General features: G+C 40.0%; 1 protein-coding gene across 12 annotated transcripts in view; it reads right to left on the bottom strand.

Moving 5' to 3' along the window:
• Positions 1-26,375, bottom strand: part of KLHL2 (kelch like family member 2) — a 99,525-nt gene that overhangs the window by 62,948 nt on the left and 10,202 nt on the right. For 4 of the 12 annotated variants that reach the window (XM_036281585.1, XM_036281575.1, XM_036281576.1 and 1 more), the window contains 3 exons: positions 20,485-20,610; positions 11,279-11,401; positions 8,755-8,861 (listed from right to left, as the gene is read on the bottom strand). In XM_036281585.1, the coding sequence (XP_036137478.1) occupies positions 8,755-8,861; positions 11,279-11,401; positions 20,485-20,501 (247 nt within the window). In that variant the 5' untranslated portion in view covers positions 20,502-20,610. Of the gene's footprint in view, positions 1-297; positions 372-2,701; positions 2,819-8,754; positions 8,864-10,331; positions 10,493-11,278; positions 11,402-20,484; positions 20,611-26,375 lie in introns of those variants that run through there. The other 8 variants (XM_036281578.1, XM_036281577.1, XM_036281580.1 and 5 more) reach the window with 6 other exon arrangements.

Below are 26,375 nucleotides of genomic sequence, written 5' to 3'. Positions count from 1 at the left end.
GCAAAAAAGGGGCACAAGACTTCCCTCCCACAACCCACTGAACTAATGGAGTATTCAGGAATCACAACTAAGATCCTCTCTTGTGGAAAAAAAGAGTGAAGCAAAAAGGAGAAGGGATGGACCCTAAACTAAAGGGACTTAGGAGAGTAAGAAGCAGGTTTATGTGAGAACAAAAAAATTACCCCAGACATAGCAAGACATAAGCAGTCAAATGGGGAGGGGGGAACTTCAATTAGAAATGACAAAGACAGTCTAAAAACAATGCTGAAAACAAAAAAATTGGATTCTAGAATTCACCTGGTTTTAAAGACAATAGAAGCAGCATGAAAAACCATGCCAACGTCCCTCACGTTCATCTTAACCGGCATCTCCTGTTAGAAAAGAAACACAATGGCCTCAAGACTTCTCGAAAGTTCATTTCTTTTTCAGACACAGTACACTGTCAGTGACTACAAACTAGCAGAAAAGCCTCCCCAATGTTCACTGCAGCAGTATTCATTGTGGCCGAGACCTGGAGACAACCACAGTGTCCTGTGACAGAGGAATGGGTAAAGAAGATATGGTATGTATATACAGTGGAATACTACTCAGCCATAAGAAAAGACGAAATATTGCCATTTGCAAGAACATGGATGGACCTGGAGAATATTATGCCAAGAAAAATAAGTTAGTCAGAAAAAGCTAAGAACCATCATTTCACTCATATGTGGGATAGAAAACTGGAACTCATAGACACAGACAACAGTATGGTGGTTACCAGAGGGAAGGGGGTGAGGGGGAGTAAAGGGGAAGGGGGGCCAAATATATAGTGATGGAAGATGATTTGACTTTGGGTGGTGGGCACACCATGCAATATACAGATCATAAATCATAGAAATGTACACTTGAAACCTATATGATCTTATTAATCAGTGTTTCCTCAATAAATTTAATTTAAAAAAAAAAGAAAACCCTAAGGGAATCCATAATTACACAAAATTCTTTTGCAAACACAAACCCTGGGACGAAAGAAATAATAATAGTGATGTATATTTAACTGCATGCTTCCCGAGATGATCTCTGACAAGCTCTCAGAAAGCAGCTGTTCCCCTAAGAGCTAAAATATCTAAAAAACTACCCTGCTACTTCCCGGGGGGAAAAGATCCAGTATTACACGGGAAGGGAGGTAGTTAAGAGAAAGTACATGTGTCTATGCAGCAGGAAGACGGGGAACTGGAGTACGTGTCTGCTGTTACAGCCCGTTTCCTATTTCCCCCTTAAAGAAGAGAGGAAAAAAGGGGGCTGACGGACATGGAAAACTAATTCTTTGTCTGCACGTAAGGCACCTTTGTCTATCCTACGCTCTCCAGATCTTGTGGGTAGACCAGATTTGTATCATCTGGAAGCTCTTTGTGCCCACAGAGAAGATACTTTGGATTCCCACGTGGACTTTCAGAATTAGCCACATCTAACTCACCTACAGGCCCTGCGATGTGCGAACCACTGCAGGACCTGGGCCACACAAACAGAAAGCCGTGTGCCTAGTTCTCAAGGAATGAATTCACCCCTCAGGATTTAGTCATGACTTAGACAAAAATAAGCCTGACTTTAATTTACATATATAACTGAAAAACAGTTCTCTGCCAAGCAGTTTTTAACATTATACAGTTTTTAAAGTACTGCTATAGATGCACGTTACTAATTCATACACTCTTTGTCATTTTTAATATAAATTATTTCTCTCCCCAGAAAAATGTGTCCACTTTCAAAAAATTCAATCCAAATCATATACTGCTTCAGAAACATTTTAATCTTTATTTTTATATTAATTTACAAAAACCGTTTGCCACAGATTGTATTACAAGTTTAAAATATTCCAATAACCACTAAGAATCAAAACACATACTAAAGAGAGTTGTGAAAGTTATTTCGATCTAACTCTAGTTGTAACATACTGCCTTAGTTACTGCCATTTGCTGTGTTCATAGAGGAAATCTTTAAACAGTAAGTTTTGTGAGATTTATTTTTGATAATGCATTTAAAAAGATATACAGTGATACTGTACAGAGTTCATCTTGTATCGTTTTTAACTTTCCATATTCTCTGTCTCTGATTAGTGTTTGGTTTCTGTGCTGTGATCACGCAGAACTCTGAAGCTATACAAGGACATCCACACAGACGCAGTCACTGAGAACCTAGAGTCATCCTTGACTCCTTCTTCTTCTTTATTCACCCATCCATCCCATTGTTCACCAAAACCTGCAGAATTAACTTAGATCTCAAACCAATCCCTCACCTCCCCAACCCTTCTGCCCTGTGCCACCGGGGCTCTCATCACCTCTTGCCAACATCACTGCAGGAACCTCCTCATTCTCTCCCGCCTGCAGAATGGACTGCACTCTGACAGTGGCCCCCAGAAGCCTTCCGTTGCTCCCTGTCCAGGCATCAAGCCCCTTCCACACCCACCGCTGCTTCGCTAGCCAGCCTCCTCCCTCTCCCACTTCTAGTCTTAAAATATGCCAGGAAAGAACTTTTTGTACTTTTTCCCACATGCTGAGCAATTTCCTACCGCGATGTCTCTGTTGAACGTTGTCCTGTTTGCCTCCCCACGCCCCCACGCCCTCATTCCCCAGGCTAATCCCCGCACAGTCTTTAAGACGCAGCTGGAATCTCTCCAGGCAGCCTCACCTGTGGGTGACACAAGGCTGGATTAGGCTCTTACCCTGAATACACCTGGGACTCCTGCAAATCCACTGTCATAATAACCTAGTTCTCCCCATCTGCATTCTTGAGCTGCCGGAGAGCAGGGATGATGTCTTTCTTATCTATATTACAATGCCTGACATATGGAAAATACCCAATAAATATTGGTTTGATGAATGAATGACTAGAAGAATGAAAAGTAAAACATGCCTATTTAAGATGAAGCATATTTACTTAACATAATTAATAACACTTATATTAGTCTTGAACAAGGGTATTCTAGCTATGAAGGGTTTTGGTCAATAAACATCCACCAAGCAGTCTAGGCTGAGCTAAGTGCTTTCATTCTAAACCATTTCTACTTTTTTGGGGGGTAGGGGAAGAAATGAAGTCCTCCGAGTTATAAAAGCTTAAGGACATGTGTGAATGGGAACAGTTCCATTTCAGGACTCCTGACGTGCAGCACAAACGTAACTATGTATCCGTTCTGAAGTTCTAAAAAGTGAATAGGTTTAAGCGGGCAAAACATAAGGCCATTTCAATAAAAAATTCTATCATTCTAATTTCAGTTATTGTTTGGCATGTAAAATTATTTTTTAAAAAAACATAAAAGGCCCTGGCAGGTATGGTTCAGCGGTTGGAGCATCGACCTGCGGTACAGAGAGACCCGGGTTCGGTTCCCGCTAAGGGCATGAACCTCGGTTGCAGTTTGTCCCCGGCCCTGGTTGGTCGTGCGGGTGGCAACCACTCGATGTGTCCCTTCACATCGATGTTTCTCTCTCTCTCTCTTCCTCTCTCTCCCTCCCGCTCTATCTGAACAAAAAATGGAAAAATATCCTTGGGTGAGGATAAAAAATAATAAATAAATAAATAAATAAAAGTATTATACAGAAGTTTCTAGTATACTGAAACCCTAAGAAGTGAATGACAGATTTACAGCTACATTTATTTTATTATTTTTTTAAAACAGGTTTTGATTGATATTTTGAGGGAGAGAGATAGAAACATCGATGTGAGAGAGAAACATCAATTGACTGCCTCCTGCATGCCCCCCACCAGGGATCGAGCGTGCAACCAGGCCTGTGCCCTGACTGGGAATCGAACAAAGACCTCTCAGTCCATGGACAATGCTCAATCCACTGAGCCACACCAGCTGGGCTACAGCTACATTTAATAAATAAAATTTATTCCATTACTCCTCAAGTTCCACCTCTCACCTATGCTAATCATTATTGCCCGTTTGTTCGCTATTAGTCTTGGGTTACAAAGACGCTACTGACACGCATGTATTTTCATTCTGGCAAGCTGACCCAAATGCCATGCCAGCCACTCTGTGGTGTCATGGTACATAACTCCCCAGTTCTACAAATAATCTAAGGCAAACATGGAAACTGCATTCTCCTGCCAGTTTTGGTCTAGTTTGAATAACTTCTGGTAAAGGTATCCTAGCTTCTATAAGAGAAAAAAAGAAAAAGACAATCTTCCTCCTTCCTAGTGCTGTGGGGTCCACTCTGATATGAATCTTACTTACATTCAGGAAGGGAAGTAACTTTAGGATAAAATTTTTATTGAGGACAGAGGGTGGAGAGACAGAAGAAACTGATTCCTGATGAAACCAAGTCTCAAGCTGCAGACACGATCATGCCTCGTGCCTATTTTCCAATTATGAGAGAATACAATTCTTACTATTTATACTGGTTTAATGAAGTTTTCTGCTGGGTGCAGACTAAATATTCTAACTTATGCCCTTTATGTGCAACAGCCTATTCCATCTCCTTCACAGACAGCACTCAGTTATCTTTTTACATTTACTCTCCATCTAACCTTTCCTCCTCTCCCCGGTGGGAATCATGAGTACAGATTTGTCTGTCTTGTTCATCTCTATGATCCCCAAAGCCTAAGATAATGCCTAGCACAAGAAGATGCTCAATAACTATTCCTGGATAAATGAAAGCATGAATCTTAGGAGAACATAACAATACATACAACTTTATAAAGAATCTTTATTAATCATTTAAATGATAATATATCTTTTTTTTTCTTTATTAATTTTAGAGAAAGAGGAAGGGTGAGGGAGAAAGAGATAGAAACATCCATGAGAGAGAACATCAACTGGCCACCTCCTGCATGCCCTCCACTGGGGATTTGGCCCACAACCTGGGCATGTGCCCTGACTGGGAATCAAACCGGTGACCTCTTGGTGCATGGGTCGACGCTCAACCACTGAGTCACACCGCTGAGCCTATCTTTCCTTATTCTAAATTTACCTTACCAAATCATGTTCATAATGACAAAAAAAAGCCATCAAAAAGCACATACAAAAAAGGAGTAAGAATTAAAATTCAGTATTTCCCCACTGCATTTTAGATACTTTAGCCTCAAATTTGTAAGAGAAATGGTTTTTTAAATTCCACATTTGTAACAAACAAATAATTAAAATACAAAAGAACCCAAGTTGATACAATTTTTCTCAAGTAACAGTTAACTTGGCCTTCCTCTAATAAATAGGCCCATACTTCATAAAGTAACAACCTATGACTATATCACAGAATTACTTTCACCTCCCTTCTCCATCCAAATACTTGGGACTATGATGAGGAACATAATTCTTTTTTAGGTGATATAATTTGAATGAAAAACTCACCTACTGTTCATGGGAGATTAAAAACAAGGGCCAAGAAAGATCATCTGCATATTCCCCATTTTCTAATAGGTGAGTCATGGGAAAACAAGAGCAAACGCCCTGTGCCACTGTGAACACTTCTGATTATTCACTGAGCAAGAGAATATAAATATACATGGTATATGACAGAATGGAAATATGCAAAGGTCTACTTGTTGACTGTCACTATGCTTTTTACAATGATCTCTGCCAGAGCTTCAGACCAAGATAACAGACAAAGAGACAAAGGACTCATATTCTAGCAAATTTTAAGTGAATATAGTAGGTACACTAAACCACCTAGACCAAATCTCCATGTCTTCTTTACCTAATCTCTGCCAAACTGTTGAGTATTCAGTAGATTAAGAAGAAGAAAATGTACAAAGATTGCCAGATAGGTAAACAGCATCTATTACTGAAGAACCATAAAAGTCTAGCCTATTGAGCACATGAAAAGATGTGCTCAACATCGCTAGTTACTAGGGAAGTGAAGATTAAAACTACAAGAGATGCCATTTCACACCCATCAGAAATGAGTACAATTTTTACAAAAGACAAAGAGTAACTAGTGTTGGCAAGGAAGCCGGAGAAATGGGAAACCTTGTGCACTGTTGGTGGGAAAATAAATTGGTGCAGCCACTGTGGAAAACAGCGTAGTTTTCTAAAAAGTTAAATACAGATTTACCATATGAGCCAGCAATTCTACACCTAGATGTCTACCGTGAGAAATGGAAATATTTGTCCGCACAAAGAGCTGCACATGAATGCTCACAGCAGCACTATTCATTACAGCCAAATTCTGGAAACAACTCAAATGTCCATCAACTGCTGAATGAACAATCAAAATGTGGTATATTCATACCATGGAATCTATTCAGCAATAAAAAGGAACAAACTGATGATACATACTGTGACATGAACAAACTTCAAAAACATTATGTAGGAATAAAAAATGTTCTAAAATATATTTACAGTGATGACAGTACCATTCAGTAATTTTAATAAAAAATCATTGAACTCCACACTTGAAATGGGTAAATTTTATATAAAATATGCCTCAATAAAGTTGTAAAAACAAAAAACAAATAAACCCAATGGAGGCACTCAATTCACATTTTATATGTGCCAGAAATTAACATAATGTCCTTATTCTGCATCAACCTTAGCACATAGCAATCTAAAATTTTACCAAGTATTCTCAGGCAAAAATAGGTTTAACTGTAAGAAGTACCCACCAGCCAGTTAACTGAGATACACTAGGAATACTTAATAGACTCACAATGTCTTCAGGTCCTCCATTCCCATCATTAGGCAAAACTCACATTTTCATAAACTGCATGTCAGCTAAAACATGAAGAGTTGAGAACCACTGGACAAAAAAAATTTTGAAAAGAAAAACTGAGCCCTGGCCATTGTTGCTCAATGGTTAGAGCATCGGCCTTCACAGGTAAGGGTCACAGGTTTGATTTACAGTCAAGGGCATGTACCAGGGTTGCAGGTCTGATCCCTCGCCCTGGTCAGGGCATGTGTGAGAGGCAATCAATCGATGTGTCTCTCTCATATCGATGCTTCTCTCTCTCACTCTCTCTCTCCCTGTCTCCGCCTTCCTCCCTTTCTTCTACTCTAAAAAAATTTTTTTAAAAATCAGTGAAAAAAGTATCCTCAGTTGAGGATTTTTTTAAAATCTAGTTCAGATTGTAAAAGAAAGAGAGAAGAAAGATAAAGACATAAGAACTCCTATCCTAACATCCATGTTTCTGGATATCTAAGGCTCAGAAAGTACTGCCTTTTGAGGGGAAATGAAACTAATCTTAATCTTACAGTTTTAAGTTAATTACTATATTTTTGTAACTATGGAAAATAAAATGTTTATCAAAAATATTCATAATAATGGCCAAAATAATCACTGCCAACATTAACTTAGCATTTTCTATGTGCTAAGTGGTAAGAAATTCACATACATGATCTCGTTTAATCTTTACAAAAACCCTAGGAAGTGAAGAATAGTAGCATCCTGATTTTCCAGATGGGGAAAACTGAAGCACAGATTGGTAAAGCAATAAGTGAAGCACAGGCTGCTGAAGTACTGAGGATCCCAAAGGTCCCGTCATTCTGACAAGGACGTGACAATGGCAGTTTCAGAGTACTAGGGAATTCCTAAATTAAGCCAACACATTCCAAACCGAACCCTCCTCTTACAAGCCTGGAGATTCTGTTTAGAAAAGTGTTCAGAAGTAACAGATAAGATGTAAACCAAGTGGCTGAAGGGAACCCCCAGAACATAAAAATTTGACTAGTCCCACTTTATTAGTATTACCTTTTCAAATCACTCAGTAAAGACACCTTCCCAAATCACTATCCCAACCTGGCTCACAGCCCCTCTGCTATCCTTCCTGCATTCTGGATTAGTTAACTCAGTTCAGGAAAAGCAATACTGCAATAGGCTGAAAAGTGGGGTGATCTCCAGACATTACTCTCAAAACACTAAGTCCATTCTCTCCCATGGCCTTCTGCACTCCTCCTCACCTGTGTAAATCCTTTCTTTCCACTGGTTTTCAGGAATGTCAGATCCCCTCTCGATGCTGCCCATCAGTCCTGCCATCTGCATCACTGCTCTGGGCACACAGATCTTCCACACATTATTACATGTTTAACTGTGCACCTTCACCTCCCCAGTGACACAGTAAGCTATTGGGGCAGGAAGCACTCTAACATTGTTCTGTATCCGAGTAAAATGTTAACCATAGGAAGTACGCAACAGTTTCTAAAGCATGAGGAGCTTTATATTTGTGCTCTGTTGTATAACTACATTTGTATGTATAAGAACTTTATTTGTCCTACCAATATTCTAAAATCATATGCTCATTGTTGGAACAGATAACTTCATTTCTTTGCCAAGTATTATGTTAAACTAAAGAATTCAAGTGTGGCAGGCACAAATTACTTTTTTCCAGAAGTACTAAAATCATTCTAAATATTTTTACAATTGCCTAAGTACACACCCTACTTCACTTATATTTCTGAATCAAAGGACATTAAATAAACATCTCTTTGTTCACTGTAAACACTGGATAAAACTGTGAAAATCGTTTGAAAAAATATAAAACAGTAAAAGCTTTTCTTTTTGCCAAAATAGTAAAGTGTCAAAAGCTATTATAAATGGCAAGAAGGTAAATCAAGTCAACACACGTAAATACTAATGTAAAGAGGGAAAACAGAGGACAGAGTTGCACTTGTGTGTAATATACACATACAACATGATTACAACAATGAAAAACAGACGAGGAATCTGGAACAAAGCAAGTGTTTTCTTGCATTACAATGTTTAATTTTATAGAAGTAAAATGTTAATTAAAAATATAGAAAGAAAAGCCCACTTGAAAAATAGCCATCACTAGAAGATTTCATACCTGTAAACATGGCGTGAAAATAAGGACTACAGGCGGCCAGCACCACTCTATGGGCAGCGATTTCCATGTCTTCAGCCACAATTGTGACATCACACAGTAAATTTTGACTGTTTACAAAGCAGAAAGAAAGAAATTTTAATGATACCAATAATAAATGTCCTGAACATCCTACATACAACGATTACAGTAAAAGCCCACTTTTCTAAAGTTGAAACTAACTAAAAACTATCATCCTCTAGATTAGGATTCCTAAGTGGAAAGTACATAGAAAACTCTCGTGGCAAAAGCCTGATATGCCTTGACCCTTACTCAGCATCTTCCCTTTGTTTCACAGAGAAATATCTCCAACCTTGATTACTGATTTCTCAGCCTACAGGAAATTACAGGCAGCAAACATCAGTGGATGCACCAGGAGAAGGTGTTTGGATGAAGAACAGCATCAGAAGAAATGGCAATGGCAGTCTAACATTAAGATGAAAACAAGAAAAAACCCAGGTAGCAAACTAAACTAGGTCAAAGTACCAAAAAAATACATATTTAAAATGACCCTGGGTCATCGAACAAAGGTAAAATTAAATATAATTTTACCTGCTGCTTTAAAGGCATTTGAAGCTTAACTTAATCATACTGTTTTACCAATGCAAAATATCTCATTCCTCAAGACTAGGAAATATTTCCACATATAAAACTAAAGAGCATTTTGTTACCTTACACACCATTATTTTGCCTTAAACCATTAATCAGCAAACAAACCTCAGATTCTAAACTATCCATTTTAATTCATTCACAAACATGTGGTAAACACTTTTTACATACTGCACAAGGTGCTAGGTGAATCAGAGAAGGTCAAATACCATGTGATCTCACTTACTGTGGAATATAATGAACAGGGAGAGCTGATGAACGAAGTGGACCCAGAACATAGAAAGGAGTATGGTTCAGACTGACAAACCTCAGAGTAGGGAGGCGGGGGGATGAATGAGATGAACCAAAGAACTTATATGCACGTATGCATAACCAATGGACATGGACAACAATACTAGGGGGGTGGAGGACGGGATGGGCAGGAGGGGGTCTAGGGGGGAAAAAGGGGAAACATCTGTAACAAAAATAAAATAATAAAAATTGGAGGAAAAAAAAGATTATTTCAAGCTAAGGAAAAATAAAAGGTGCTAAAAGTGAGATTCTCCAGCTAAATAAAAAATTTTGGGGGCAAAAAAGGCTGCTGATGCTTATTCCAGAACAAGTAAGAAGGTGCCAACTCTAAAACTGACCTTACTCACAGTCATGTCATCAGTGGCTGAAACAGGTGTGGTGAAACCAAAAGTCCTTTCGCTGCACCTCCACTACCCTGAGCACGGAATTTATGTGCACAGCGTACACAGGCCTCGGTGGCCCAGCTCTACTATTCTGCCTATTTCCTGCAAGGGGAGCTCGCCTGCTTTTGTAAGTTTCTAGTGGCTTATAAACAACATTTTCATAAGAGTTTAACCAAGTGCTGTTAGTTTTCCACTTTTCCACACCGCTTACAAACTCGTTTCTGTGGAGTTCATACAAAAACTTTCCAGAGAACTTACTGTCATCTATTTCCCCCCAGTCTAGGAGAATCTGTAAGAAACATCACCACCCTCTACCGCCAGTGATGACTGCAGTCCTGAGCCTCCTTGGTGACGGGCTTGCTATGCCCTTTAGAGGGAAGCACAGCTCATGGGTGGTGCCGATGCAATGGCTCACGATGCTGTATGAGACATCAGGTAGGTCCCGCATTAGAGTCATAAAAGGTGGCACAATGTCTCACTAATCTGTCATTCCTCCACATCACTGATCTGTGATTCCTCTGTCAGTGTGCAGAACTGACAACGTCTACCATATTCTGCTCTGAGAACATAAAAGCATTGCAAGTCTGCAAATTCCCTGGTTCACAAATAACCAGGGTGAGAAAAGCGTTTTCAGAAGGATGCTATGCAAAGCTTTACCTGCATATTATCTCATTTAGACCCCACCACAGTATGATTATGATTTCTACCCCCAAAATGCATAGCTGGGGAAGCCAAGGTTAAAGAGGAATAACCAGACTGAAGGCCCACTAGTGCCAATACCAGGATCCAAATCCAGAGTCTAGCTCCAGAGGTCTCTTAACCACTACACAAAACCATCAAAATTCATGTGGTCTTAAGACTTATTAAAGATTGAATAAAACAGGGAACAGAAAGTATAAATTATAAATAACACCAATTTATTATTTGACATAATATATATTGAAAACTATTATTTTAAGTTCTACATTTAGTTTATAAAAGGCCCAATTTTAGGAATTTTTTTTAACACTACCTCTACAAGAACATTTAGAAAAATCAAAGTTTATTTGCTCATTCAATAAGGCACTGCAGGGCCGCCTCTGCTCAAGGAGACTAGCAAAGAGGACTGACAAGCAAAGATTACAGGACGGAGTGGAAGCACCATTGTAAAGATGCGAGCATCTAGATCAGACTGGGGTCAGAAAAGGCTTCCTGCAGCCACTGACCTTAAGCTGTGTTCTAAAAACAAGTCAATGTTAGCTGGATGAAGAAGGCGCAACAGAACTCCACACAGACAGAACAGAACGTGCTGCTGCACGGAAACCGAAGCAGCAAAGCCCAGTGGGGACCTGTGGAACCAGAAGTGTGAAGACAGGGTGTGAGCGAAAGAGAGGAGTTGGCAGAGCTGCACAAGTCTCTCGAGAGGGTCATCTGTGCTTCCCTACTGTGACTGGGGGATCTGGATACAACTCAAACATCAGTCAAGTGCATCCTGATGCCTGTTTTCCTTGTCAGCAATCCCTCTTAGTGCTCTACTTTCAAGATGCAACTCAAGTGGAATTACACTTGAACGCCAAAATCACATAATTAATTACATTCAGCTTCAAGTACAATTACTTATTGATCCTATCCTTGACGCACACCACCTGATGGGTGTCACAGAATTAGCTTGGTCTTGCTGACTTATTAACTGATGTCAGTTAAGGGGCAAAGCATTCCCAAATTAGTAGTGTGCAGCCACACCCTGGGTGAGGTCACATGGAGTCTAAGGCCCAATTTACAAATCAAAGATGTACTTAGTTTTAGTGTTCAATTGTTTTTCCTTTTGGTCTCCAGTAACAGCAGATTTTCAAATAGCACTCAAAGACAAGACAGATCTGACCAACCTTCTTATCTTTCAGCCAGTTTGTGTCTACCATGTCTAGCCCTTATCTCTTTCCAAATGTTCATGCTCACAAATTGAATGACTTTGGGGTGAGGAGAAAAGGGCTACAAACAAAGTCTGGCAATAAAAATAAGAGCGCCCAACCGATGTGGCTCAGTGGGCTGATCATCGACCAATGCATAAGAGGCTGCCAGTTCGATTCCCGGTCAGGGCACATGTCTGGATTGTGGGCCCAATCCCCAGTAGGGGGCGTGCAGGAGGCAGTCAAGTGATGATTCGCTGTCATCGATGTTTCTGTCTTTCTCTCCCTCTCCCTATAAAATCAATACAAACATATTTAAAAAAATAAAACTGAGAGTAACTTGTTTCAGATTACCCAGTCTACATGGTGAATTCTCGAGTTTATGTTTCAGCCACCTGAAGTCTAATGACAGAATGGACTGTAGAAGGAAAAGGCTTTCAGAATAATGAGATAAAGTTGCCATTTAGCATAATTTGAATTTATCCATTCATTTAGCAAATATCCAGAGTAGCTACTGGGCGCCAAGCACTATGTCAGTTTGCCACAATAAACAAGATAATGTCCATGATAGCAAGGAATTTACAGTTGAGCAGGGAAAACAGACACGTTGATAGATTACACAATGAACCAAAGATGACACAAGTGCGAGGTATTTGCATATACACAAGACAGGCCAAACCCAACTCTACAGGGGCTTTGGAAAGACGTTTCTAAGCTCAAATCTGAAGAACAGGAGTTACAAAGACCTCAGGTAGAACTCAGATGGCACAGACAAATGAAAGGTACTCCACCTCCTAAATGAAATGACATCATCTGAATGGGTCCTTCTCAGGGAAAAAACTTTGAAGATTAATGAAACATGCCTAAAACATAACAAGACATTCTTCAGTTTTCTGATATAAAACGAATGAATTCTTGCCCTGGCCGGTTTGGCTCGGCAGTGAGAGCATCGCCCTGCAGACCAGAGTTGCAGGTTCGATTCCAGTCTGGGACACGTTCGTTGGTTGTAGTTTGGCCCCCAGCCCTGGTTGGGGTCACATGTCTCTCTCACATGGATGTTTCTCTATCTATCTCTCCCTCCCGCCCTCATCTAAAGATAAATGAGAAAAAATATCCTCGGGGGAAGATAAAAAAAAAAAAAATGAATTCTTAAGACAAGAAAAACCCATCACTGTTGTGTATATAGCTTCTTAAAGTAACATGTGCCATCAGGCTCTGAGATATCAAAAATAATTAGTAGTCACATGAAAGAAGAATTTACTTTCTCTGGAAGTGAGGGTGGTGGGCAGATTACATGGCATCTGTCTGCCTTTCTTCCTTAGGTGCCAGGAAAAATCAAGAGCACTTCCTGCCACATGGCATGCAAGCGAAGTAACAACCAAGGTGCCAGGCTGGTGAGATGTGCTATTAGTCACAGTCCACAGGGAAAACACAAACCACAGCCTTGGAATGTGCCTCAGGTCATCTTGCAACAGAATCAAGTGTTAGGACAAAGAAACAAGGCAAGACATTTAAAAAAGAAAGAAAAAGAAAAGAAAGGAAATAGGCAAGAGGTCAGAAGCCGAGGTAACTAAAAGCTGGTCAGGGAGCAGAGGTAAACCAGATGTGGTGCTGCTGTTCACAGCCACATCAATGTGTACCTGGCATGTAGGGGTAAGGCAGGGAGATGAGCTCTTTTATTTATTTTTCTTTATTGATTTTAGAGAGACAGAGAAAGGGAGAGGGAGAGGGAGAAAGAAAAACATTGATGAGAGAGACCATCAATCGGCTGCCTGCTGCATGCCTCCCACTGGGGATCGGGTCCACAACCTGGGCATGTGCCCTGACTGGGAATCAAACCGGCGACCTCTTGGTGCATGGGTCGATGCTCAACCACGGAGCCACACCAGCCGGACAAGACAAGCTATTTTAAAGGCGAAAGGTTTCCTGCCAGATGACTTAAATTAGTCACAGTTGCCCTGGCCAGTTTGGCTCAGCGGTTGGAACATCGGCCCTCGGACTGAAGGGTTGCGGGTTCGATTCCCAGTCAGGGTGCATGTGCCTGGGTTGCAGGTTTGATCCCCAGCCCCGGTGTCTTCCTTTTTTTTCTTTTCATCTTCAAACCATGATGGTCTGAATTTGAATTTCTGTGGCAGTTTAACACAGGAGAAACCTAGATGCTGGGTTTGCTAAGATCCACCACACTAAGAGTCCTGAAGAACACACAGCCCAGATTTGTACCTGCTGAGACTTTCAAACAGAAAGCAGGAAGAAGTGACAGTCAACTTAGAAAGTTGCAATAAACCTACTACATTCAATGACTGAAAAACCACTTTAAACTAGTAAAGGGGTGCCCAGCCGGTATGGCTCAGGGGATTGAGCACTGTCCCATGAACTGGAGGGGGTCCCAATTTGATTCCTGGTCAGGGCACACGCCTGGGTTGAGGGCTTGATCCCCAGTAGGGGGTAAGCAGGAGGTGGCTGATCAATGTTTCTCTTTCTCTCGCCCTTCCTCTCTCTCTAAAAAATAAGTAAAAACATATTTTAAAAAATTAAAAGATAAACTAGTAAAGGGCCCTAAATAGAGTCTAGCATTCTTCTCAGATGGAATCAAGAGAGCAGAATAACAGTGAAAATTGACAAAATGGAGCCATAAGAAGACATGGGGGAAAGGATGTTGCTGACTATTTGTAGGGAAGGGAAGGTAACATCTCCTGATTTGAAGATCTGCAAGAACACCTGGTCATCGTTAAGAGGAGAAGATGAAAAGATAATTACAGCCTGGCCAGTGTGGCTCAGTGGTTGAGCATCGACCCATGCACCAAGAGGTCGCGGTTCAATTCCCGGTCAGGGCACATGCCCAGGTTGTAGGCCTGATCCCCAGTGGGGGGCATGCAGGAGGCGACCATCAATGTTCTCTCATTGATGTTTCCATCTCTCTCTACCTCTCCCTTTCTCTCTCTAAAATCAATAAAGAAAAAAAAAAAAAAGAAATGATAGTTACAAATAAAGTGAAAGAAGATATTAGGGACAGAAACCAGATGGTGAGGAGGGAGCACAGTAGAGCTATGAGTAAGTTAAAAGATTTGAGGGGAAATGAATGCAGAGGTGAGTTTCTAAACATGTGAGTGAAAAGCTGACTTCCTGGTAGAAAATGGAGACTACGTATGAAGGAAACTTCCTCCTTAGGTTGTTTGGTTGTTTTTTACCTTAGTGAGATAAATCACAAAGTAGATACTCTTAACTATAATAACTTTTTTTAAATAAGCCCAACTAAGATTTTCTGGTTTTCTGTTTTCAGATGGGATACTGATGAGGCTCACTATGAAGCAGCACAGTATCTCATATATGCTAATTATTCAGCAACATGAAGAAAGAGATCAAGAAACAGAAGTTGCATTAGTAAACTCATGTATACCCATCCATTCTTCCCATTCTTTGAAATGTTTAATGATTCTGTCCATGCTCAATAAATATCATTTTTAAAAGATCAATTCCAAGTGCTTAAGAATCACTGTCGATGATTACCAGTTAAATCAAGGCTATAAACTTCAAAAAAATCCCTTAAACTTTCTAAACAAGCCTGCTTGATTTGGGGGCTCTTTGCAACTATTTGTCCTTCAAGGAATGTTCTATATTCTACTCCAGTACAACATAAAAACAAAATAACCTGACAGTATTCTGTTATAGAAAAAAATATATATTAGAGTGATAAAAAAATCCTATATAATAATTTTCTAAAATCTCTTGTAAAAACAGTGATATAAAGCTATAAAGAGAAAGGCAGGATCACTTCAGTTTCTTGTTGAATTTACTGGCCACTTAAGCATAAATGACAAATAACCAAAGAGCCACAACTTGAATTTTTCATAGATGCACAACAGATAATTTAATCCTAGTAGTGATCCGGGGCCACAATGTCTAAAAGTCCTGGGAATAAAAATATAATAAGCACTCCTTCAAGAGAGAGCTTCAGGCTCTTTTATTAAATTATCTTCTAGAATGTAACTTAATGACTGTTATAACTGAACGACTAAATATGTGTGGTTTCCGTATGATCTATAGGTGAACATTTGAATTGCTTCATATGATTTATCCTTACTGAAAATGTCCAACTCCTAAATATAACTTAAGGATCAAAATTATCTTCTAAACAAATAATAGATTGGCCCCCACTAATACTCATTGAAATTTTTAAAGTTCAAGTACAGTCTTATCCTATAATCTCATATCCTAGGAAACAGAAGATTTTTTTGTTTATTTTTTTAAATCCTCACCCAAGGGTATGTTTTTATTGATTTTTAGAGATGGAGGGAAAGGGAGAGGGGGAGGGAGAGAGAGAGAGAAACATCGATTGGTTGCCTCCTGTACATGCCCCAACTGGGGATCGAACCTGCAACCTAGGTATGTGCCCGATCAGGAATCGAACCTGCAACCTTTTGGTGTACGGGACGACACTTCAACCAACTTAGCCACCCAGCCAGGGCTAGAAGTTTGGCATTTTATTTGAAATGTATTTTAAAGGCAAAATGTTAACTCTGACAGTTTCTTTTTTGGTCATCTCAAAAGCTCACAGTGTAATGTTCTCAATAAAACTTGTGTCTGGGATTTAGTCTGCTTCTTTGTCTCCTCCATCAACCCAACACAGTGTGTCACATAATAGCTCTCTGTAAAGATCTATTGGCTTAATTTTGAAAATGTTACTATTTTGAAAAACTCCTCCCCCACCCCCTAACCCATGTTTGTGAACTTTTAAGAGCTGAATTTCCTGCCAGAGAAGAGTTACTGTACTAGACCTGTCCTTTTACTACACTGCCAGGTTGCTCCTCTGACATCATTAATGTTACAATGCTACTACCTTCTAAACACCTTCATTGATTCCCGCTGCCCACAGGATTAGGTCCCGAGTCACCATGCTATTTAAACCTGCCACAGCCTGTCCTTCTCTTGCTCCCTAACCTTTTCTACAGACTTCTCAATATGAATTCTTCATTCACTTTACCCAGTAGGTTATGTTTATACCCTCCCCAGCTCATGCAATTATCCAAACCAGAAACTGCCTTTCCTCTCCTGTCCTTTGCATAAATGCTGCTGTGCTCCATCGGGCCCAGCTGAAACACCTCTGTGGGGCGCTGTGGATTTCTCCTGTGAGAATGCTTCCCAGCACCCTCATTTTGCAAACAGTCTTCCACCACCTCATCCTCTTCTCTGACATCTCCTGCAGCAACCTAGACACTTGAAGGGCATGGGCAAATCTGATACTGTTTTTGGCTCCCATACAACCTTTCGGACATGCTAGCTGATTTCAAAGAACCAAGCGCTTATGAACACTTGTTGAATACACTAGTATTTAGAGATTACAGAATGTCTAAGCCAAATATTTTAAGTTATTCAAGCTCATATTGAGCTGGGACAGAGAGCTATGTCTGGGCCTCTTGTTTAAAAAAACTAGTTTAAAGGAAAGCTCACATTCCTTTTCTATAAACTATATTAATTCTATAACTTAAACCTTACAAAACTCCTGCCCTCCCACTTCCACAACCACACTCTGCACCAATTAGAATTGGAAGAAAGTGACTTTAACCCCTCTATTTTCACTTCCAACAGGCAAAAGTTCATAAAACTCTCTGGTGTACAACTGATACTCTACTCATTAGAGGGGACAGCCCGAGAGCAGAGTGGTGAGAACGGGAAGTTTCCTTTCCCAGAAGTCAGGAAACCACTCTCAGCCACCCGTTCCTGGCAGCACAAGGCTGATGCAAGGACAGGAAATAAGAAGTGATTTTCAGCTGTTCAAAGAGTAGGCCCCTTCAGAGATTTTTTGTTTTTTAAGAATTACTCAAATTGGCTCGGCCAGTGTGGCTCAGTGGATTGAGAGGTCCTCATTCAATTCCAGGTCAGGGCACATGCCTGGGTTGAGGACTGGATCCCCAGTAGGGGGCATGCAGGAGACAGCCAATCAATGTTTCTCTCTCACATTGATGTTTCTTCTATCTCTCTCTCAGTTCCTCTTGCTTAAGAAAAAAACACACACACAAAAAACAATATGAATTACTCAAAATGGCTATAAGGGGTAAGAAAAGGAAATGGCATTAAATACAAATAAAAAAGGGGGGAGGATGTTTAATGAATCCCAAAGTGAGTTAATTTTTTAAAACACTAGCAGTTGATGACTTCATTACACAAGCCTGGCTATAGATCTGGCAGTTCAAAGGTCATTCTTTGTTCTGAAAATCAGCATCAACTACACGCCTGGTGACACATTAACTCCTGAAATGGTGCAACACAAAGAACATGAAGATATTACTTCACAGCCACAGAGTTCACACCCAAAATGAAACAAATAGGTGAATGAAGGCTACAGCTTAATAATCCTAGGACGAGGCAAGGACACTTGACCTGCAGGCAAACAGGGAAGAAAATCTCACAGGCTCAGAGAATGCCAGAGCTGGTGAACCTTAGACTCCATCCTGTCCACTCCCCTAACTTCACAGTGAGGCTCACAGAGACGCACCCACACAACACCAGAGGAAGGCCACAGCTACCGCACCGCAAGAAGTGGGGGAAATGTGAACAGGACTATTAAGCAACCTTTCTAGACTTTCCAACGAAAAAGAAAAGCCATTAAAGATCTCAGTCTCAAAATAACCCGATTATTTTCTTACTTTTCTCTCAGTTCCACTTAGTAACCACTGCATTTTACATTCTAATAATTTTACATTTTACATTCTAATATTGTTGCAACAGGATTAAAATACAGGAAAGCGTGGCCAGACCTGCTGGGTAATCTCAGATATATTTTTTTCCCCCAAAGACTAAATGAAAAACTACTTATTGGAAATGTTGTCACAAGACTAGGAAGCAATTCAAACATCCAAAATTCAGTTTAATTTTCTCTTGTCCCTCTCTTCAATCGACTCTCCACCCAGAAGCCAGTGTGTTCTTTTCAAAATACAAATTTGATCATGTCACATCCCTGCTTAGAACTCTTCAGTGGTGTTCTCCCAGCAACTGCTGATAAAGAACAAGATGCATAAGGTCCTAAGGATGCTGGCCTTCTCTTGCTGTGGCCCTGGCCCCCTGAGCCCCAGGGCCCCTCAGTTCCTCCAGTGAGGCCAGCTTCCTCCGCCACAGACCTGAGCACCGCCATTCCCTCCCTGGAACACTGTTCTCGAATCTCTCCCACCCCATCTGGACCTCATCTCCTTACCGCCAGTTCTTTTCAGATCTCAGCACAGTTACTCCTCTCTCCTCGGGGAAGCCTGCCTCCACAGCCCGCTTACAGCACTTACTGCCATTGAAATGATTTGTGGGATTCTTTGATTAATGCCTGCTTCCTGCAGTCAACCACAGCCCCACGAGGACAACAACCATGTCTATTTTGGCTCAGCACTGTATTCCCATCACCAGCAAATAAAGATTTATTAACTCTTTAATTTAATTAAAGAATAAATGAACAAATAAATGATGGACCTGAGGGTGAGCTTTTAGGAAGACACAGCACAGAGACATTTAGGGAAAGTGCAAGTCACTCCCTTTAGCCCAAGGTTTTAAATATATGTAGAGTACTTTAATAAAGGAATGATGGGAAAAAATACATCTTTCACAGAATGCTAAGAAAACAAAACCAATACTGTTCACACATAAATTAGTCTATTAATTTTAAAAAGGAAAGCTACTTATATTTAATCAACTTTTAGGGAGAGAGAGGAAGGAGAGAGAGAGAGAAACATCGACGTGAAGGGACACATCGAGTGGCTGCCACCTGCACGACCAACCAGGGCTGGGGACAAACTGCAACCGAAGTACGTGCCCTTAGCGGGAACCGAACCCGGGTCTCTCCAGACCGCAGGCCGACGCTCTAACCACTGAGCCAAACTGGCCAGGGCTATTTAATCAACTTTTAAAGTCACTCTTTTCATTACAGTGACTCTTAACACATCTCAGAATTACCTAAGCAATGGGCAGGTCCCCAAAATGACTACTAACACCACCAAAAAAAGAGTTACATTTTCCTCTGTCTACAAGTTTTCTTTCCATATTCTTTGTGATAACAAGCTGGAAACCCTAGACCAGCAATGTCCAACAGAAATATAATGCAAGTCACAATTTTCTAGTAATTACATTTAAAAAAGAAAATGAAATAAGTGAAATAAATTTCAATAATAATTCTATTTAACCCAAAATATCCAATATTATCATTTTGACATTTAGTCAACATTTTAAAAACTTATTAAGTATTTTACATTCTATTTTTATACTAAGTCTTGGAAATCCATTATGTATTTTCCACTTACAGAACATCTCAGTTCGTAGTAGCCAGTTCATGTGGCTAGTGGCTACCATATTGAACAGAGTAACCTTACACCATTCACACTTCGGATCAGTTATTTGATCTTTCTTTTTTTAAAACTCTTGCAGAAAAAGCTTTTAATGTTCTCTGTATCAAACACAGCAACAATGAGGCAAGAGGACTATATTTACCATAAACAACTGAAAAATAAAGGGAAGACACCCATGTTTACATATATTCAATGTAATGATACCTTCTTAGTTCGTTCATGACTTTAAAAGCTTTCTTCACATGCCAAGGATTCACTGTCACTGGGCAGTGTTTTTCAGTATTATCATCTTTTGAATCGAGAGGCTTCTGATGACCCTGCTTTGTGCATCTGTACATAAAAGAAAAGAACAAAAAACAGAAAAAGACCTTATTAAAGATAATTTAGTTCAGGCTTATCCAGCTGCAAAAGATACAGTGAATGCCGCCCCCCCCCCCCCATATTTCTTTAGAGGAAATCTCACAGTATATCCCAATGTAAGATCAAGACACAATTCAGAACACTTCCTGATGGTCACTACGATTTTAACAAAAAAGTGGGCAGTTACCTCCCTGGTGTCAAAGATGAGCACTGAAAATTCAGTGAACATGGTACAGCAGATACCTCCAAATAAAAATGCTAAAAAATGACCTCCTCTGTTGGAAATTAACCTGTTTTACAATCTGCTACAGTCATATGTTATTTACAAACCAAGAGAGGAACAGGATCATATTTTACACAAATTTCATAAACTTAGTGTCTGATTTTAATTCTGATCACTACTTGTAAGGTTATTTATCCCAGATACGATTTTGAACCTACTTTATCAAGACATGTTAGCTAAAGTTTATTGAGTATTACTTATATGGCAGCCAGTATGCTAAGTAGTTTTTATTCACTTTTGCTTAATCCTCACAACTCCTGTGAGCTAATTAGTATTATTATCCTCATTTAACAGATGAAGAGATTGAGGCAAAAAATGTGGGTGACTTGGTAAATGCTCGAACTCGTTAAGAGGCGTGTCTGACTCTCAAGCTCATTCTTTTCACTAAGGTTCAATACCATTTTCTACATTTAGCAATTAATATTTAAGTTCATATTTAAATTTATAATTTTTAAAAGCACAAGGCTATATTGGTATTACTGTACAAATTATTCTTTCGAGACTTGGGAGCCAAATAATTGCAAATAAAAGCAAATAAAATCAGGGGACCCAGGGGAAGAGGTGGAATTAAACTGCTAATGGACACAAGGGAACTTTGAGAAAATGGTTGTACGACTCAAGAAATTTACTAAAACTTACTGATTTGAACAATCATATAGGTGAATTTTACGGCATGTAAATTATACCTTATTAAACCCATGAAATAAAAACAGTCGGGATACCAAATTAAGCCTTAAAACATCATACATGTATACACAAGAACGACAGGCAAACATCATTAGTTACTATGGCATTTCTCTTCATTCCTCTTCCTTTCCTGACCCATTTCTGAAAGGCTGATTCATTTTTTTTAGACATTATCCTTCATTAATTCATTCAGCAAACATTTTTTGAGTGCCCACTATGTATGAAAGCACTATTCTAGGCACTTGGGAATATATCAATTAAAAAAACAAGGATCCCTGTCCTCACAGAATTTGGAGCCTAGTGTGTGGGATCGGGGCAGGGGGGGCAAATACACATAAATCATTAAAGTAAGAAGCACATTAGAAAATGATGAGCTATGGGAAAAAGACAAAGGGCAAGGTAAGGGGAGGCAGGAGCCCGCAATGAGACGGGCTGGGGCCGGGACAGGGGAGTGCAGACTGTGTAGGGCCTTGCAAGACATTGGAAGGACGTGGGCTTTTACCCTGAGTGAAACGGGCAGCAGTGCAGAAGAGTGACACAATCCAACTCATGTCTTCAAAGGATCATTCTGGCTACTGGTCGGGAATAGTCTATATGGGTCAAGGATGAAAGGGGGGAAGATATTTAGGAGAGTAATGCAGTAAGAGATGAAAGTCACTCAGAGCAGGGTAGTAACCGTGGAGATAGGAGCAGTGATGAGAAGGGACTTGGTTCCGATATATTTTAAAGGTGGTGTCAATGAGATTTGTTCACAGAATGCAAGATTTGTTCACATATGGCATGTCAAGAAAGTCAGAATAACTCCAAGGTTTTTGACTTGAGCAACTGGAAGGATCGAGTGTCTGTTAACTGAATGGGGAAGGCTGCAAGTAGAACCAGTTTGGGGGTAAGAAGATCAAGAACTCAGTTTTATATATGTCGGTTTTAAGATATCAGACCTCGAAGTAAAGATGTCAGAAAGATATCAGATGGGAGCCTAGAGTTGGAGAGAAAAATCTGGCTGCAGACAGCAATGTGGACATCACTGATTACCTAGACCAGAGATTTTCACCCTTTTTCATCTCATGGCACACATAAATTAACTACTAAAATTCTGTAGCACACCAAAAAATATATGTTTTGCCAATCTAACCATAAAATTAGGTATAATTTTGATTCATTCACATGGCTATTATTGTGTTGGGTGTTGTCATTTTTTTATTTATTTGACAATCTAAGGGAAAAGATGTCAGTGTCCCTGACTAAATAGTCAGGTATTGCATATCTTAAAAATTCTTGCAGCACATCAGTAGAAAATTGCTGACCTAGACAGCAGCACATGAAGGCATGAAACTTGGGCACTCGAACATTAAGGTAACCTCCAACATTAACCACGTAAGTTATCCTTACTCATTCCCACACACCCCAGAATCCACACTGACACAGTTTATTATTCCAGAACATGTATACTAGAGGTGAGCACCTGCTCTGCTTCCCCACTGCCTGAGAGTAAGGGGCCTTCCGAATGACAGTGCAAGGCACTGCCTCCAATGGATGACCCCAGCTGGAGTGGGAGACGGAACGGAACAGTGCGCTCTCTACGCCCTGTGGCCTCTCGTGTGTGTGTGTGTGTGTGTGTGTGTGTGTGTGTGTAGGGATGAGTTATACCTGGCCTAAGAAAAAGAACTAGTAAGTCTAGAAGCCAAAAGATGGCAGTACATCTAGATTGGGTGAGGGGGCTGGGGAAATATATTATGGTGTAAGACATATTCTCATAATGCCACTTCCCGCCATTCTTTCATAAAGAAAATAGAAGAAAAAAGGAGAAATTATGTAGCTATACGCAACCCAACTGTCTGATCATATAACGTAGAATGTCCACATATACAGCAATTTAATGATGTTTATATCTGCTTCCAGTTTAATAACTTAGAGTTTACAACAACAGAGAGAAAGATGTAATACTGAGGATTAGCAAACTATCATAGAAAGCTTTTCAGAAAATGTTCAGAATAGAAGCGAAAGCAAGTCTGCCCCAGAAAGAATGTCATTAAGAGTCAAGAATATTTATAATGGCTTAAGAAATTAGAACTTCTAGTGTTAGAGTAACTTTAAGACAAGTATCATACAACAATCAATGTCTATATTGGTGCTTTCTTAAAGCTATTTTCAGCTCCCACTTTTTTTATGTTCTCCAGAAACTCCAGAAAGAAAAGACTTTGTTCAAAGGCTTAAAGGAATAAGTAAGAAATAACACTGAATTTTTTAGTGTTCTCGATACTGATAGCCACTTACAAATACAGCACCCTGCCACACAGGTCTACATTTGCAACACCAAGGCCCTTTCCATAATTTTCTATTTCCTATGTGGTTTTGTGTTACAGGGTCTCTCATTCAGAAGCACAAATGACACTTCATGTCTAAAACTACAGATGTGGAAACTGAACAGATACTAGGAAGCAGCTATGTGGAAGGTAACCCTTTAAGTTATACTATTAAGTGCAGAGTTGTATCTTATCCCCGCTTCCCTTGCTCTTCATTCTGAGAACTGTCTCCTTTAAAATATCTGGAGGAGATACTCTTCCAAGGTTTTTCACTTTTAAGTCTTTCCCTAACTCTAGATTCCATAACCAGTCTTAAAATTATCCAGTGGCCCATCCAATGGATGTTACAAAACATGCTCTAAAATAGTTGAGGCTTTCAAGGGTTTGGATCCCCGCACACTGCTGTTTTATAATAGATCATCCTAAAGCCTTCTTTCAGCGACTGACTCTTCCACAAATTCCCAACTGTGGGCAAGGGTGGCTTCTCAGAGCAGGTAACTTTCTAACTCTGGCTAAGAACACATGACTGACGATAACTGAATTCTCCAAAAAGAAGTAACAGAGGCTGGGCTGTCTCCTTCAAAGAGTCAACACTCCACAACCAGGCAAAGGTTTGAACCTACTGCAAAAATTTTGAGCACACCTTAAAAATTAAGGCACGTTTCTTTACATGTGCATCGTTTGCTTGCGAACAGTAATTTCCAGTGGAGGGAGACAGAAGAGTCAGAATGACCCAAGTGATTCTTTCAAACCATACTTAAGTATCCCTCTTCACATGAAGATTCAGGTAGGCCCTTTTTTATAGGACTAAGTATATCAGAATGACAGCATCTCTAGGAGTAGGGGTGAAGGAAGGCTATGCGTAGTTGTTTTTTTTTTTTTTTAAATGATGTCATATGCCCCACCACCCACTTCACTCCCACTCCAGGACAATCATCTCAGATTGAGAACAAACACTAGAAAATTTGGGTTGGTTATGTTTTTAACATTTTCTGATGGGAACAATGCTATAATTCATATGAATGATGCAGCTGCAAAATTTAGCAGAGAATCAGACATTTTCACATTCAGAACACAAATACTTAGCCCCTGGGTGGCCACCATCTCTGCTTTCCCTTCTGCCTGTTCACCTCAAAAGCTGCAAGACTCCCCTGCCTGCAATGAGTCACCCATCATTACTCAAAAATTTCTGTCAAGTTCACATCAGCAGCTGTTGTTTTCAAAGTCACTATCCATGCTGTATGGCTCTGAAGTTTCTCCATTACTTTGTAATATCGCTTTGATTTTCTCTGCTGTCTTCCTAGCGAAGCTCACATTCAGAAGCTGGTTATCGTACTAACACTACTTCCATGCACAAATCCAGGATATCAGAAGTAGAGTCAACCATAACTAATATTTGTGATGTCACGCTAGTTTCCCAACAAAATATTCTCACATCCTTCATCTCACCCAAATGACCACCATATTACTTAGAGTGTAATAGTAGAGGGCTTTCTCTATTGGAAACACATCCTGGTTTGAGGTAGTCGTGGTTTTAGTTTTTGCAATTAGCTAAATGCCATGAGACATGCTTTGCACATTTTCTTCAAGTGTTTAGAATTTAAACTTTTATATTAGGTCCAGAACCAGTATACTAACTTGTAACCTATAAACATATGGTGCTACTACCAAATAAATATAGCTTAAAAAATGTTAATGTCTGCCCTACACACATGTAAGAACTTGAACTGTACCTTCAGTATGCAGAGTTTTAGAACTGAATATGAAGCATCTTGTAAGATTAAAAAAAAAACTTCCTGTCCAGTCACAGAACACCTTACAGACATCATAACAATGCCACTGAATGCATCAGTATAGTACATGTATCGCTAAAAGTGATGTTTCCCATTTCCCAGAACTGGAAAGGAAACATCCAGAAAAACTGGAAATGCCTGATGCTACTGAAATGGATTAACCGTTAAAGAAGAGCACTGAATCTATTGGTGAACAGAGGGAGGTGTTATACCACGCCTCTGCTGCCCCCTGGGACTTGGCTGTGTGGCTTTCTATTAAGTGTGTGGGGAAGCTTTGGCAGGAGGAGGCTGGGACGTCTGAGGTGGAGAGGTTGATGGAAGCTGGAGTATAATTGCTCTCGGACAGTAGTACAATGGAGCGGAATAAAGCTCTGCTTCAGTTCAGCTCGGCTCTCTCCCTTTCCCTCCCACCTACGTGAAAAAACAGAGCACAATCAGGCACTTTTTGTCCCCGACAGTGCCTATTACCAGGAAACGGACCAGGGTGAAAGCATGTCTTATGCAAGATCATTCTTATTTTAAAGAATATGTTACAAACAATTAACAAAGCCCCGTCAGAGAGGGATATTTGTGAGGTGCTAAAAGAGAAGGAGATTGATGATCCATTTCAAACATTTCCATGTCTTTTATCACTCATATTTCTGACCTTTCTTTTGCCACTTTTCCTAG

This window comes from Molossus molossus, unplaced genomic scaffold, assembly GCF_014108415.1.
Source record: "Molossus molossus isolate mMolMol1 unplaced genomic scaffold, mMolMol1.p scaffold_m16_p_4, whole genome shotgun sequence".
Lineage (NCBI taxonomy): Eukaryota > Metazoa > Chordata > Mammalia > Chiroptera > Molossidae > Molossus > Molossus molossus.
Note: the sequence above shows the minus strand (reverse complement) of the source record. Positions and strands in the feature narration are given on the sequence as shown.